The sequence below is a fragment of the Urocitellus parryii genome, chromosome 3, assembly GCF_045843805.1.
Source record: "Urocitellus parryii isolate mUroPar1 chromosome 3, mUroPar1.hap1, whole genome shotgun sequence".
Taxonomy (NCBI): domain Eukaryota; kingdom Metazoa; phylum Chordata; class Mammalia; order Rodentia; family Sciuridae; genus Urocitellus; species Urocitellus parryii.
Window position 1 is genome coordinate 80,515,263 of NC_135533.1, and position 17,349 is coordinate 80,532,611.

At 37.3% G+C, this 17,349-nt stretch overlaps 1 protein-coding gene across 2 annotated transcripts in view; it reads right to left on the reverse strand.

Moving 5' to 3' along the window:
* Rapgef5 (Rap guanine nucleotide exchange factor 5) overlaps positions 1-17,349 on the reverse strand; it is a 228,356-nt gene that overhangs the window by 28,111 nt on the left and 182,896 nt on the right. For both annotated transcript variants that reach the window (XM_077796732.1, XM_077796731.1), the window contains exons 13-18: positions 14,330-14,474; positions 12,877-12,974; positions 10,962-10,992; positions 9,670-9,748; positions 7,311-7,460; positions 3,176-3,273 (exon numbers count right to left, since the gene is read on the reverse strand). In XM_077796732.1, coding sequence (XP_077652858.1) covers positions 3,176-3,273; positions 7,311-7,460; positions 9,670-9,748; positions 10,962-10,992; positions 12,877-12,974; positions 14,330-14,474 — 601 coding nt within the window. The remainder of the gene's footprint in view (positions 1-3,175; positions 3,274-7,310; positions 7,461-9,669; positions 9,749-10,961; positions 10,993-12,876; positions 12,975-14,329; positions 14,475-17,349) is intronic.

Below are 17,349 nucleotides of genomic sequence, written 5' to 3' on the forward strand. Positions count from 1 at the left end.
AAATCTGATTATAAAACACTGCCCTGGCAGACAGCATAATGAAAGCAAAAGCCCTGAAATCACTTTGGCTGCTGGTAAGAATTAATGTGCCAGCAGGGTTAGTAGAAAAACAAACAAAAGAAATGTCATAGTGCACTTCAATAAAGACAGACACGGCTTTTACAGGAAATATGTTTAACAAGTCTCATCCCAGATACACATTTACAAGTTTTATTAAAATGCCCGTGCAAAGTGAAAAAATTCAACATGGAATAAAAAATAAAAGCTATTTCATTTATATCCTATGGTAACTTCTTAAGTATTAGCTGCTTTCTCCATAAAAAAATGGTGCCTAATCATAGGAGGCTGGTAACTTCCTTAAAAATCTGGCCAGAAATAATTAAATGCCAATGCAACTTTTAATTTATCATCACCATTAAAGCTATTAAAAAATAATTTGGCACCTTTCCAAAATATTTTGACACTTTCTAATTAAAATACAAATTCCTCCATCATTTGAGGGGCTGGACTTGAATAGCTAATGACTAAGAGAATGGGACTTTGCAAAAATAAATGACATGGCAGAAGGAAGGGACTATTTCAGATGCCAAATAACAGTGTCTACTTCTAATCTGAAAAATAAATGATTTGCATTTCTAGAAGTTTTACATTTATTAAGAGGTTTCCTAAGTAAAAACAACAAAACAACAACAACAAAAAACCAAAACAAAAAAAGCAACTCATAACAAAAAGATCTTCACAGAGATTTCCCTCTGAAGAACAATGATTCAGAGGAGGAAGGTTTAAACTGCCTCTGTATCCCCAGTGCTGGCCACGGCAAGGAGCTCGGAAAGTGCTGACTAAATGAACGAGCTTCCGGATGAGGAGGTGCTGGGGTGGGGGACAAGGTTCCTCAGGTCGGTCTGCTAGGATGGGACTAGGCTGACTTCACCACAGAATATTGTCAAAGGGAAGGAATACCAATAGCGGCTGAATAATTTGGAGTTGTAAGGGTGTGTTCATTTGGCTTTTTATTTAAATTTTCCCTAGGTGTGCCCCTTATCCCTCTGGATGGTTGTCCACTCCCTAGTCTAGGAAACATCTTATATTTCTTTATTCTATACCTACACAGCTCTAATTCCTGATGTCTAAAAGATATATTAAAATGAAATCAAAGTTCTAGTGGGTTCCAAAACTTTCACATAGGTTATTCTTGTGTTTCCTGTGTTATTCTTCCCTCATGATGTTCTATTTTAACTAAAATTCTTTTCAGATGAAACACTGAATTTTATGATTCCCAAGAAGAAATGTGAAGTGGTGCCCCAAGTTGATGGGGGAGACATCTGAGGGCAGGATGAAGTCTGGCTTAGAACATACTTCACAGTACCACTTACTCCATGGAGACATGGTGCCTGAGACTGAACAGTAGGAGAAGCAAGCTCAGGGAACTGCATGAGGACTGTGTGGCTGAGAGAGGAGTGGGAGACAATTCAACTGCAGGTCCCTTCACTGCCGGGAGCCCCAGAGTGGCTACATGTTAAATCACAGGGAAGGGTACAATCAATTTCAATATTTACTAAAAGAGATACTGTGCAGAGCTGGGCTAGGTAACTCTCAGTAAATCTGGAGGCTGAGGCAGGAGGCTCACAAGTTTCAGGTTAGACTCATCAATTTAGCAAGACTCTTGGCAACTTAGTGAGAATCTGTCTCAAATGAAAAAAAAAAAAGTCTGGAGATGCAGCTCAAAGGTAGAGTGCCCCTGGGTTCAAGCCCCAGTTTTTTAAAAAAATGTTTACTACCCAGTTGATCATGTTTCACTGAGGGGGTTATATAGGACCTGCGATCTGCTAAAGGTCAGAACAGAAAAGGTCCAAGTAAAGCAAATGCTTCCCACTCCTTTTCTTCCTCATCACCTATAAATGAAAGGAATGTGCAGGAGCTTCTGAGTCAAACATAACGGGATTTAAAAATCCTAGTAGTCTGCTGCCTGGGCATGGTGGTACATGCTGATAATTCTAGCTACGTGGAGGCCAGAGGCAGGAGGATTGCAAGCTTGAGGCTAGCCTCAGCAACTTAGCAAGATCCTGTCTCAAAATAAAATTAAGGAAAAAAAAAATCCTACCACTCTCCCTTGTGTGGCTTAGGAAGCTAGTGAGTAATGCAGCCTTTCTAAAACTTACAGGTTTATTGGGAATGTTAAATGAGATACTCTAGGTCAATCACTCAGCAAACCCCTATCAGGTTATAAATATGAAAATTGACAGTGATGAACATTATTATGTTAGCTTGATGTCCTGCAGATAATTTTACATAGAATGTTTTTATGAAAACAATTTTGGTTAACCCATGTGGGATTAAAAATTCCTTAATTATATATACAACGGGAGCCAGCTAGAAAGACAGGCCCCGGTGATGACTCCGTGAAAGGAGACGAGGGCCTTGAGTCTAGAAGGTATGATCACACTGTTAGAGCCTGCTTGTCCTAGATGGTGGATCTAGCCTGACCCTGCCTTTCAAGAAGCAGCCAAGAGACTGAAGTCTTGACTACTGAAAGGATGTGTTCTACATTTCTTCAAACTCCTGTTCTTCAGTGGTGTCTGATGTCCATCCTTATGACCTCATCCTACATAGGAAGGGCTGATAATCCACTCTTTCTTCTATCTCTTTTTTTTTTTTTTTTGTGGTGCTGGAGATTGAACCCAGGGCCTTATGCATGTGAGGCAAGTACTCTAACAATTGAGCTCTACCCTGGCCCTCCCACTCTTTCTTCAAGGAAACCGAGCACTCAGAGTGCACCGAGTGCATTGAAGCAAAGCATTCAGTCTGTTTGCCCCTAAATTCACCCGGGGAACATTTCTCAGCTTGATCTCCACATACCTCCCAAACAAGAATAAGCTAAATTGAAATTCCATAGGAGAAGCAGTCACTTGCTTCCAATCCCTTTTTTCAGGAGATCAAAAAGCAGCAAGAAGGAGCTGAAGAGTTCCTAAGGTAGGTAGGAAGAGCTCCTAAGGTAGGCAGTGCCTTGTTTTGCAGAAGCAATGTGCTCTGGCAGCTGGCTGGGGAGGACACAGTTCATGTGTGTGTGTGTGTGTGTGTGTGTGTGTGTGTGTGTGTATTTTTTCATTATAAAGCATGTGGAAGTATGCCTTGAGTCTGACATTTAGGTTTGAAGTACAGGGCTAAAGGTTCTTACCAAAGTGTCAGCCAGGTCTTTCCGGTAGACACAGATTCGACCAGATGCCTCAAGAGATTTGGAGATGGCCAAGTCATTCGGCTGAAGTTCGTGCTTTTCTTTATTTAAAAAAAAAAGTAATTAGAAGCAAAATAAGCCTACACAAAACATGTACTGAGTTAAAATTGCCCACAAAATATGTTCAAAAGCATATTAACTAGGATTTAAAGTAGATTAATTCAGTTCTACACATTATACAACACCAGAGGTAACATGGATATCACTGCTCAGCTCAGTGTAGGCATTAAACAGGTTGAATGCCATGGAGTAGAACTCTCTTGAAGTTCTTATTTTAGTTATTCTTTAGAACATAAGACAGTTAAAGGAACAAAGTAAAATTTACTCATCATCCTCTCTCCAAAATAATTATACTCCTATACATATTTGCAGTTATTATCCACATGCATTTATAATTATTCATACACACATAGACTTGTAATTGGGTCCATTTAAGGCTTTATATTCTGATTTTATTATAAGCACTTACCCACTTATCAAAGTTATTTATATATGTCATGTTTAATTGGTTATGTAATAGCTCATTATGCCATCATCTTATCTTTCCTCTACTGTTGAACATTTAATCGTTTCCTTTCTTTTGGTCATATAAATTAAATGACATGATACATGGTAAGTACTAGCACAGGGCCTGGCACATAATAGGCACTTGATAAATGGGTTCTATTAGCATAGCAGCCATAATATATATTGCTGAAGTCAACATCCTTGCACATAAATCCTAGTCTGCTTATAGATGATTTTCTTAAGATAGATTCTCAGTACTAAAATTATGGGGTCAAAGGGAATGAATATTTTTAAAGTTATTGACAAAAATTGCTTTCTAATTTTTTTTAAAGAAAAGCAGTCATTATATTTTCCTAAAAATAATTTTAAAACTTGCACATTTACTAACACTGATTATTACTTTTTGGTAAGTTTGCTATTTTGCTAAAACCAAAAATATGATTCTCAGTTTATTCTGGTTTCTATAAATATTTTGTATTTTATTTAGAGATAGGGTCTCACTGAGTTACTTAGCACCTCACTATTGGTGAGGCCGGCTTTGAACTCATGATACTCCTGCCTCAGCCTCCCAAGCTGCCGGGTTTACAGGCATGGGCCACTGTGCTGGGTTCTAATATATTCTTTAAAAAAATCTTTTTTTAAAAAATAAATGACAGTGGCTAATATATTCTTAATGGTCCAGCATTATAAAGACTAAGAGTATTAGAATGCTGCACTTTTGATGTGGGTAGTAAATGGCTCCATTCAGCTGGGTTCTAAAGAACTTTCAGATCTTTTACTATACTATAAAAGATCAAAACCGAATTTTAACTTCTGAGTAAGTGAGTAGGTTATTGTTAGCACACACATATATCATATGTACCCATAGCCTGGATACAAAGCATCTAGAAACTACTAAAGTTTTTAGAATAGGACTCTTTTTTTTTTTTTTTTTTTTTTTTAGAGAAAGCCATAAACCTCCAACATTTCAAAAACTTTTTTTGACAAGAATAAACAGAGATCATTGTCATTTCATCCTGAAGTAACATTGAAACATTATTTGTAAAAAATTTATGTAAACAGAGCAAAAAATACATTAAATATCTTTTTTTTTTCCTAATTAAAACATTCTTGTTGCCAGGCGGGTGGCATGCACACTGTAATCCCAGCTACTCAGGAAGCTCAGGGCGAAAGGATCACAAGTTCAAGCCCAGACGGGAAACTCAGTGAGATCCTGCCTTAAAAGGATAAAGGGATGGGAGTGTAGCTCAGTGGTAGAGCACTCCTGAGTTCAATTCCTAGTACTGCAAGAAACAAAACACTACCACCAAACAAAAACAAAACAACAAAAAATGATTGTTCAGGAGGGTAATAAGATGTAGGCAGGAAAGTACTTTTGTGTATGTGTGGGTGCTAGGGATTGAAGCCAGGGCCTATGCATGTAAGGCAAGCACTCTACCAACCGAGCTATATCCCCAGCCCAGGGAGGTATTTTGTGAGTGGAGGTGGATTACTGGAGATTGAACTCAGGGAGCTCTACCACTGAACTAAATCCCCAGCCCTATTTTTTTTTTTTTTTCCTATTTTAAGACAGGATCTTACTAAATTGCCCAGGCTGGGCTCAAACTTGTGATCCTCCTGCCTCACACTCCCAGGTTGCTAGAATTATAGCCACACACTACTAAGCCTGGCCAGGAAGGTTCTTTACATATTAAAAAACAAACAAACAAACAAAAAATCCTAATGGACGGGAAATGGTGGCACATTTTCAAATCTGTGGGCTAATTCCAGAAATGAGCTGACACTTCTACTGATGATGAACAATGGACCCCATTATAACTCACTGTACATCCTGATGAATCTAATTTAATAGAGGATGAAAATGGTATTTCACAGCCATCAAATAGATATTAGGTAGTAAAAGAGCCCCTCATTAGTTGCTAGTTTCTGTTGGCTCCAAGTTATCCTAGGGCCACTAACAACTGTGTTGCAAAGTTTACTGAAGCCTCTTCGTTCTCTAGCCCTTTTGGGACAGGGACCTAATGATCACTTTCTGCAGGGGCTGCATCTTGAGCAGCAAATGTTGGTTTTGATGAAACTCAATGTTTAAAATCATTTAATATTTTTGGTCACTCAAAAAATTAAATATACACTTATATCATATCTATCTAAAACATGTTAATAAAAATTCAACCACTTTTGATGGATTGCAGTGGTACAGACCCATAAACCCAGAAACTCAGGAGGCTGAGGTAGGAAGACTCTAAGTTCAAGGCCAGTATCAGCAACTTAGTAAGACCCTGTCTCAAAATAGAAAGTAAAAAGAACATGGGGATGTGGCTTAGTGGTAAAGCACCCTTGGGTTCAACTTCCAGTACCACCTGCCCCACCCAAAACAAAAAAACAACCACTCCTTGATTGAAATACATCATGTTCACATGTTTTGCTTGTTTTTCCCCTAGATAATTTTTTGGCAGGGGTAGGTACTAGGTATTGAACCCTGGGCCTCATGCATCTTAAGCATGTGCTCTATCACTGAGCTCCCTTCTAGCCCTAGATCATGCTTTGAGAGGTTGTACAGAGTTCTGGAGAGGAGAGACTCTCTTTCATTAGGCCTAAAGAGAAGTGCCTGCGTGCTGTGTAATGGACTAGCGTACAGGACCATTTTACCTGCCTGTAGGTCTCAAAGCGATAGGAGCCAGATACTGTTTCATGATGCTTTAACTAGTGTCATGCTGTGTATATTCTGGGGTTCACCTCTTCCTGAACAACAAAGAATAACAGAAATGTGGTCTATCTGCTCCCCTCCCCTGCCTGCCCCATCTCTGGTTGATTAGTTCATAGAGTTCTTACATTTTTTTCAACTTCTGATGTTTAGTCCCTTTCTTCGTATTTTTCTCAGGGTTAATGAGATATTAAATAAAGATAGTAAGCCAAAAAGGAGGCCAGTGACACTGAGATCTGACAGGTCCCCATGAAAATGATGGGGTCTGTTCAGGCTGAGTAGATCAATAGTGACAGCTTGTAATCTGTGTGATCTTATTCAAAACAGACAATAAAGCATTCTCTGTGGATAAATAAAGTCCAACAGAAGGTGAAGCTGTAACTAGGTCTTGCTCCCCACGTCCACCTGAAGGTACATTGCCCTGTGAGCGCTGGCTTATTGTGCAGTTTCCTTTCTTCCGACAGGAGTCTTTATGTATTAAACTGTCAGCCAGCAATAAGACTAGTTCAAGGCCATCTTTTATTTTTTCCCCCTACAGAAATGTCATCCTTTAGCAATTTCCCAAGTTAATTTAAATATGAAAATGGAAGGGTTATCTAGAGTACAAAATATGAAAAGCTTTATAATGCATTTCAAAACACTGTTGTGCCTCACTATTCAGTTCTAGGGGAGGAAATTCAGCATCTAATGCTACCCCACTGTTGTCATGGAAACACCTCTGGTAGGCAGCTTCTCATTGTTACTGTGGTCATCCAGCTGCGGGCCCAGAAGAGAAGAGCTCAGCGTTTATCCTACAAAAATGTCAACTCTCTCCTTTTGGAGGAAATCCAGTGAAAGGTTAATATGCAAGGACAGAAAATAATTTACCCCCAGAGAATGTGATGGCCACCAGAGCCAGATCCTCTTCTGCATGCTGGATCTTTTCTGCCACGACTTTGAGGATCTCTTGTGCTGTGCTGGAAACTTTTGCCTTCACACTGACATAGGAGTGCTCCGTTATATACACGTGGCAAAAAACTGCACAAGTCAAAACAAATTATGAACACAACTGAGATCATGAGGTACAGACTATCCCAAATCAAGGCACCCACTTTGTTGTTTTCTTCATTTTAAAGCATATGCAGTCAGATGTACGCGTTTGCCTAAGCACAGGAGTGCCTCAGATTATATGCCTGTAAGTATGTGCCGGCAAGCACAGGAGACTTAGATGTTATAATGCTGATGAATAGGCATAAGTAGTAGTTAGGTTTCCCCAACTGTCTTAGAAATGTATGCTCCTGGCATCGCAGTAAAGACCGTCTGACTAGAATATAGTGGCATCTGTGCTACATAGGACTGTACTTTTTAATCCCTTTATTGAGAGCGACTGGGATCTTCAATCAAAGCAGCATATTAAAACATCTAACTCATAAATTTTTATTTTACACTCCATTTCATAACAGTCTCAGTGGACCAATCAAAACCAGAACATTTTCTATTAGAATTCTCATAAGCTTATCTAAAAATCAGTCATCTGTCTTGGTTTTTGTGTTCGGCTTTCTCAATCATTAAGAATGACCCTCTTGCCCCCTTATCAAAGTACAGATGAGTTTAGTTTCCAAATAGAGGTCACATTTCTCACCTTTTTAATTTCCTTTTTTATTATCTGTGGTGCTAATAATTTTTACTAGGAAATTATCATCATCAGGGTAAATGGCTCCTGGAAATTTTTTTTTTGGTTATGATTTAATAGCAAAAACTTTTAATAGCAACGTACATTGTTGACACACAGCTTCTTAAAATCAGCTACTCTGAATGTATAAAACACTAGCTGCTTCAGAATAAACAGGATAATTAGATATTCTGCTCTTCTATATGCATAAAAAAGAATGAGCTCCTAAGAGAAATTTTATATGCAATTTAAATGGCATCACAAAAAATAACCAAGGATTGCTTTCATAGAAATGCAAACAAAGCAAAAGCCTAAGCATGAGTTGACATGTCTAGAGCCTTAAAGCAAACATGTAAGTAGAAAGCACTTGACAGATTTTGCGTGGTTTGGTTGGGTGTGTCACTAAAACAATAGCTTCTAATAAATAGTTGTTTTATATTTTGTCAATAGGTTGTAAAGGGGGAAAAAGCTTTCCTCCCTTAATGAAAAAATGTAATTTTTGAGCAAGGCAAAGATCCAGTCTACAAACCACTAACTGGAGGGTTAGTTTACACTTTGCTTAATAAACAGATGAAGAGAAAGAGGCCAGGAACCTTGAAATACTTGGACTTTTTGCAGCTCAGCTTGGAAAACTATACAATTAAATTAGAAGATAAATGGGCGAGGGAGTTCAGACATTAACACATCATGAGGTAAGATAATTTTGTTTGCTCTCACTTGGGGAAGCTGACAATGTCAGACAACAGACCCATCTATCTGCAGCATTATACAAACACCACAGAAGAGGCAAACTTGTGACATTTTGTTTTTAAAATATTCAAGAAAATCAACACGTATTAAATGTCTATATTTCAAATTTCAACACATGGAGAAATATGAGTCAAAAGAGAGGCTCAAAATCACACTAGTGTGAACACTTTAATTCATTGTTTCCTGGCTCTACATTTGTCTCAACCTTTGTTCCAATGGGAGGAAAACACTGCCACCATTTTGGTGCCAGTATAAAATATTCATTAGAAAGGCTTTTAAGTTTCTGGGTGCTAATTGAAAGAACCTTGTAATCATGAACCCCTGTCAGCTAATGAGCACTGGCTGGGACATACCCAGTGCATGGCGCTGCCTGATACTGCTTTGCTTTGGAGGAATTTCCACCAACCACCCTTCCTTTCATTTCTCTTCCCTAAATTTCAGGGTCTGCCTCAGCAAACATCCTGCACACTGGCTTTGATGGCCTTTCCAGTTAGTCTTGGGCAATGAGCAGAGTCAAGGAGAAGATTCCAGGAGGAAAACACGGAGTTTCCAGTATATTGTGCACCTCTACCCAAGAAGTCAAGGAGGTCCTTGGCACAGCCTTCTTTCCTTGCTTCTCCAATTTAAAATATTCTCGGTCCATTGGACAGTGTTACAATCTAAGAAAACTGTAATGCTCAAAGGAAGAAAAAGGAAATCATCCCCAGATGATTTGCTGAGAGCCAGAACAAATGGTTCAGGGCAGGCTGAGGTGTTCAGATCCGAGAGCGATGGTGACTAACTGCAGTTCCATCCGCCCCAACCCTCCCTGAAAATCCTACTCACTTTCCTCTGCTTCGGTCACAGTTCCTCTATGCTGGAGCCAGTTCTCCTTAAGACTGAATTGGTGGAAAAGGGCTTTATTCTGTGAGAAGGGAGAAAGAGAACAATGAATGAATGTATTCCTGCCCTTTGGAAAACCACAGCTGTTTACAACATGTTCCAAAAGAGCTAGCCAATTTTTTTTTTTTAATATGAAATCCACCCATCCAATCTTGAAGAAATAAACTGGGAGTTGCCTCAATTAACACATGTGGAGGTGGCGATTCTGAGAGATACGATGGGCTGTGGCCAAGGCCAGTAGCAGGCAAAAAGTCCCTGTAATTACTCCTAGTATCAGCTAGAGAATACTCCCACATTTTCCACCTCTGACTTCTACAAACTACAACAAACATCCAAAGACTCTTCTCCCCAGAAAGACCTGGCTTCCCCATCTCAACTCTAACCCAAAGTTACAGTTTCTACAATCTGAGTTTTGGCTTTTTATATATTTCACAAAAGCAGCCTGGAGATGGTTTCCCACTTCTCTTGTGGCACACTGACTTTCTTAAAAGGAAATAGGTACATTATAGTCTCCTTCTACAAAACTTGCGCCTGAGGTCTTATTCTGTATGTCCCCCTCATCAAGTTTAATAGGAACATATATATTGTCGCTACCAGCTCCCTTTCTGTCCTGGTGAGAGTGTAAACCTTTTCCTTATAAGATTTCCTGACTCCTGGATCAAGATTCTCTTAGTTGAATGTTTTGGGCATGAATGTTTTAAAATTCAAATTTTTATCCGTCTGGGGACAGCAGGGAAGCTCTGAGACTCCAAATGTACCACAAAACATTGAAAATGTCATAAAGCCAAGGGGACATGGCTAAAATCAAATCTGTACCAGCACAGGGAAACCACAGCAAAGCAGAGAAGGGCAGGGAGCTGCGGCCCTGGGCCTCCCTGCCTTCCCGGCTATGTGTGAAGCAGTGTTCATTTTAATTATGAAGAAATGCAAGTGGTGCCAGGCATGGTGGTGCCTACCAATACTCCAGCAACTCAGAAGGCTGAGGCAGGAGGATTGCAAGTTCAAGACCAGACTTGGCAACTTAGCAAGATCGTGTCTCAAAAAAAAAAAAAAAAAACAAAAAAAACAACAACAACAAAAACAGAACTGGGGTTATAGTTCAGTGGTAAAGCACCCCTGGGTTCAACCCCAGTGCCATCATAATCAACTAAAAAAAGAAAGAGAAATGCCAAGTGAGGCCAGGTAAGGTCTCCAAACCAGATCTCCCCATTGCCAATTCTAAAGGGTCTACCTACCTTTCTTTGTGGTGAATATTCATCTACAGTGCTGAAAAGAAAAAAGATAACAAGTCAATCTTTGTCCCAAACCCAGAATAATGCAGTTATTGTCACAGAAGACTGATTTTTTCAGGCACTGGGCAAAGGATTTTCCTCTTTCAAAAAGATAAAACATAGTATTTATTAATTTACTATCTACAACAAACTTGACATTGGGTATTGAATTTCAAGTAAACCAGGAAGAAAAGAAGCTACATATTCCATAGACATACTATGTTATGTACACACAGAATGTAAAGCCAAGAATTAAGAGAGTAACTGGATTTATTTACTCCACTGAAACTAAACCCTCAGCTGGGTGTGATGGGGCATGCCTGCAATCCCAGAGACTCAGAGGCTGAGATAGGAAGATTGAAAACTCAAGACCAGCCTCAGTCATTTGGTGAGTTCCTAAGTATCTTAGAACCTGTCTCCATGTAGTGCAGTGTTTGAGTTCCTCTGGGTTTAATTCCCGGTAACATGAAGAAGACGAAAAAAGATTAAAATTCACTGAGGTACTTGTTGTATTTAAATGTATTAAACATAAATTAAAGTTTCCCAAGTGCACAAGACTGCCTTATGGCATAGAGCGACTCTCCCATGAGAGATTATTTTCACCTAAAGTTGTCACCCCCCTTTTTTGTTTCGTTTATTAGTTTATATATTCATAGGAGTCTTAAGCTATGGGTATCTAATATAATGTAGACTGTGATAAGAGAAGAGCATCATGGTTCACAACATTCATTTCCAACCCATTGTCCTAAGTTGCACCCGACTTTTAAATTTCTAACTATTAATTTTGATGATCAAGGACCAAAGTTTACATGTGGTTTGCTTATAAGATTAATTTATATCTACATTTCATTTGAAAGGAAACCTCCTTTATTAAAAATAAAGCCAGCCTTTACCTTTCAAATCAATAATCACAAAGGCCTAAATTAACATTTTCTATGAGAAGTACACTTATGATGGCTGATTGGCAACGTATGTGTTCATGTTTACCATAGATATAGGTAGTGCCCTGTCAATCAGAGAACAGCTCTTTCCTTCCAGTGAATTCTGCAGCTATATCCAAAAACTGAATAATGACTTGATGTATTCTTTTGCCAAATTTGATAAGAAGAGTCGGGGTAAAATCTCAGGAAAGTCAGGTGTTGCCAGCCCTAAACATTAAAGAGAGACATCTACATTTGCACACACCAAGAATCATTGAGTAAATGATTTCTTTAATCTTTTTAATTGATAAAGAAACCTCATAGAACCTATAAAACTGAGCTTTTAAAATATTCCACGACTCACTACTGGAACTTATTTATGCAACTTTTTTTCCTATTCTATAGAGATAGCTATGAGTCCACAAATGACAAAGTAAAAATGCAGACTTTTAAAATAAGATAATAATTTATTAAATAACTCTGTTTGGGCAGGTTGTTGGGGCCCAGTTTATTTTTGTTGTTGCTATTATTTGTTTGTTTTTCTCTTGGTACTGGGAATTGAACTCAGAAGTGCTCTACCATAGAACTACATCCCCAGCCCTTTTTAGTTTTTATTTCAGAGAGACTCCCTAAGTTGCTCAGGTTGGCCTTAAACTTCCACTCTTCTTTTCTCAGCCTTCTGAGTCAATGGGATTATAGGTCTACACCTCCATGCCCAGCTCCCAATTTGTTTTAACCATGTTAAATAGAGTTGTTTTTCTTTTTAAGCAGTCAATAAGTTTAATTTAGTTTTATTTTATTTTGTGGTATATAAATAAAATACCCATCTTATTATTAGTAAAGCTAAGAAATCAAGATGAATCCCAGTGTCAAATATTCAAGTAGACTTTATGTAAAAAACATTCCAAATTCTATTACATTTGCTGTGTTCATTAACTGCCAGAAGAAAAATTACTTACTGACGACGATGCATTCCAAGTATTTTTTGAAATTCTTTCAATTCTTTTTCAAGTATTGGATATTCGTAGACATCATCCAGAACATTCCTGTAAATGGTCTGGAGGGAAAAGACAAATGGCAGCTGAAATGGTTTTTTTTGTAAGGATCAAGATTCAGACAGGGCTGAGTGGCACAGCTCAGAATGTGTGTTTGGCAAGTGCGAGGTCCTGAGTTCTATGCCCAATAAAGCCAAAAAAGAAAGAAAATGACTCCATCCATGAGTACCTGGCCCAAAATGGAATCCAGGACAATGCAGGGGTTTAATTCTAACTGCTCAACAGCTGATTTTAGGGACTATGTGTAGGGAATGCTAGAAACAGAGATCCTTGGTTTGTTACTAGAGATTTCCATGCCTAGTCTACATTTAAAAAAATAAGGTGCATGTACATAGTCATTTGGGAGGAAAAAATATCAGTGAAACTAATAAGCTGTTTTGAAAATAACATGAATGTAGATAAGCAGATCAGTTTTTCACTGGATGTCTAAATGACATCCAAATGTTAAATTCAAACTCATTCCCTTCATGAAATGCAGAATCAGTTTAGGTGCTTGCCTATTCTAACATAGAATTCTCCCTAGGTAGAACTGTATTCTATCACCTATGTAAATCTGTATACCTAATATGGTTTTGGTGTCTAAAGGAATCCATCTGTCTATTAATCAGCTCCAGAGAATTGTTCATGCTGAAAAGATACTGCAGCCTAAATTGGATAAATCAGTTTATCCAATTCAAAATGTACATCTAGATTAGTATCTATTTCAAAAATTATTACTTCTTAAAATTCTTAAAATATGCCATGTTCTGAAAAAGTTATATACTTTATTGTCAATATAATTTTAAGATGATAAATAATGTCTTATTCAAATATTATATACAGATATAAGACTTGTTAGTTCAAACTTATAATAAATCTCAACTTACTAAATAGTATCAAATTTTGAAGTATATATTATTTGACTTTTTAATTTCATTTGTAAGGTTCTCATGACTTACATATTATCTTATATATATTACATATATTATCTTAAATTAGTGAATATAACATTTTTCTTCACTATTTTTTCATAATAAAATATTTAAAAATCAAGTTTCTATTTATAGCAGGCCTCAGAAATCAAAATGAATTTATATTTTCTCTGAATCACAACTTGACTATCAAAAAAAGTTGGATGACTATTACCCACAAATGAGACTTTTTTAAAAAAAATTTATTTTTTAGTTTTAGTTGGACACAATACCTTTATTTTATTTATTTATTTTTACGTGGTGCTGAGGATCGAACCCAGGACCTTGCATGTGCTAGGTGAGCGCTCTACCGCTGAGCTACAACCCCAGTCCCACATATGAGACTTGAAATGTGTAAATAAAATCTATCATTTGGCATCAAAGAATAACTGGAAGTGTTGGATTACCTTTAAAAACATTTTTGAATGTTCATCTTCATGAAGCCAGTCTTTGTACAGAGCAATCCACTGGGAAACAAGATGCAAGACTTTACGTTTCCGACAAGGAACATCTGAGTTTTCTTCTTTGCCTTGATACTTCTTAGCAGAATAGGTGCAATGGTTAAGAAAGAATATTATGTTGTAGAAAAAAAAATATAAAGAGATTCCCATATTCTTTTTTTTTTGAAGCGAGGGATTGAACTCAGGGGCACTCGACCTCTGAGCTACATCCCCAGTCCTATTTTATATTTTATTTAGAGACAGGGTCTCACTGGGTTGTTTAGTGCCTTGCTTTTGCTGAGGCTGGCCTTGCACTTGCAATCCTCCTGCCTTAGCCTCTCAAACCACTGGGATTACAGTTGTGTGAGATTTGATTATTCTTGTCTTTGCAAAATAGGTTAAAGCACATTTCCCTAAGAATATACAAGTACATAAAAATGCAGGAAGAAAAAGTAAAAGTAAAAGGAGGGCACTGAGAAGAACAAAAGCCAACCCAGAAAATGATGTAGCCTGGGTGAGAGGCCTGAAGGAGAGGACTGGACTATCATACTGGCAGCTGCTGATACAGTCCCACAGGCAGCGGTGAGATTAGTGTTCATTCAAAGATGTGGCCATTGATTTCAAGGGTGGTTTCTAGAGGAGACTTGGCCTCACTACATAGGCAAATACTATTTTAATAAAAGTTAAATCAGAATTAAGACAGAGATTCTTCGATACTCTTAATTTTGCATTCTGTAAAACCAATTACTCCTAAAGTAGTTTCATATGAACACATATTTCTGAAGCACAATTTGTGGTATAATTCAAATGTCCAATCCTAGGTAAAAGGACTGCTAATTTTCATTTTCATTAAAAGAAAATTTTAAAAATAATATAGGAAAGAACTTAAATGCTGCGTCATTTGAGAACCTTTAGCGAGGTTATTATAATATCCATTCAATGGAATATTCTGCAGCCATAAAAATAATGGTCTAGTAGTTTATTACATACGACATAGAGAACTTACAATGTGTTGTTTACCAGAAAAGAAAATAAGAAAAGGATATGTTAGGATGATCCATTTCTGTTAACAATGCTAATATAAATAATTTCATTATTCGGAAGGATATATACAAAATAGTTAACAGTGGCTTCTCAATGTAATGAAATTTCAGAGTACATGAATTATTTTACTTATTACCATTTCCTAATTTGTATATAATGACCATGTATTAACTTTGCTGTTAAAATTATATACAAACAACATTGGCCAGGCATGGTGATGTGGGCCTGTAATCTAACAGACTTGGGAGGCTGAAGCACCCGAATTGCAAGACTGAGATCAGCCTCAGCAATTTAGTGGGACAATGTCTCAAAATAAAAATAAAAAGAGGCAGGAACATAGCTCAGTGATAAAGCACTCTTGGGTTCAATCCCCATTACTGGAAGGAAGGAAAGAAAGAAAAAAAGAAAAAGAGAAAGGAAGGAAGGGGAAGGGGACAGAGAGAAAGAAAACAAATCAAAAGTAAATTGCTTAAATGATTAGGAATGAGACAGCAGCTTGGAATTTTCTAAACTGATCAACTCTTTTTGCCTCCAAAAGCATCACTTCTGAACATTGCATACACACCAAAAAGTTAATTGGGATTAGGAAACACTGAAACCAAACACAAGTAAGCTTGGGGTTGTCAACAGGATTTTACATATGTTTAATTTTTTCTGTAGTTGTAGATGGACCAGATGTCTTGGTTTACTCTTATGTGGCGCTAAGGATCCAACCCAGTGCCTCACACATGCTAGGCAAGCACTCTACCACTGAGCTACAGCCCCAGCCCGGGATTATGTATTTTTTTAATGCTGATAAATAATTCCAAAATAGAGGGCTGAGGATGGAGCTCATTGGTAGAGTGTCCTCTAGCATGCACAAGGCCCTCAGTTTGTTCCCAAACATTAAAAAAAATTAAAAATGCAAAATTTCTAATCAGACTTTGCAAATATTTTTAAACATAATGCAGTCCCTGTCTCCCCATTCTTCAAGAATCCTATGGTCACCTTTAATTTCCACCAGTGAAATAGAATCAGTCAAGCACACAAAAATCTGTTCAAGTGTTTGTTTCTTTTAGTTCTTCTCTTGGAAACCAAAGTGTGAAGATTTATCCTACATCATTTCTATTTATACAAATATACTTTTCTTCTTTTCCTGTGAAAGTAACATCTTAACTCATATAAAGAAAAAAATAACCTGGAAAATTAAAAGATACCAACAACTTATTTTTTTCTTTAGGTCAGCACATATAACTGAAGATATGAGCTTTTAATTCAAATTGCATATATGCATATATTCTACAATTACAGACTAGCAGAATAAAGCAGTTTTAGGGACTGAACTTCAAACATTCTTCTCTATTTGTATTTATTAACATTTATTTGTTTCACTTTGTTCTTTCCTTCCTGAAAGATATATATTTTTAAAATATCTACTGATTAAATTTGCATTTATATTATTTGCCTTTCCTATATTAAGGTACATAGACTCTTTTACCTTTTGTCCATGCTAAATTATACTGATTTATAAATTCATTTGGGGTGGGGGTTAGCACAAAGGCACTGAGAGAGAGTTACGACTTCTGTGTAATGCATGAATATTAACTGGTCCAGAGGTATAGCTTAATGTGCTTTATGATGATAGAAGATGAAAGCTACTAATCCTATTACAATAAAAATACTCACCTAAAATATTCAAACCCAGCACAAATGGCTCTAATCTATAAATAATGTTTAAGAATCACAGGGGAAAAACATGCCCCTCCCAAAATTTGGACTGTTCTTTAGAAGTTGGTAGTAGTAGGATATGAAAGAGATTCACTAAGATGCGCAAAGACATCTCACATTAATAAGATGCTATATTTTTTTTGTTTTGTTTTTTGGTTGTGAGATTTCAAAGAAGGTTATGTGTACAAATACAGAAATAATAATTTAGAAAGACTCCTGGCTTAAAATGTTTTAGA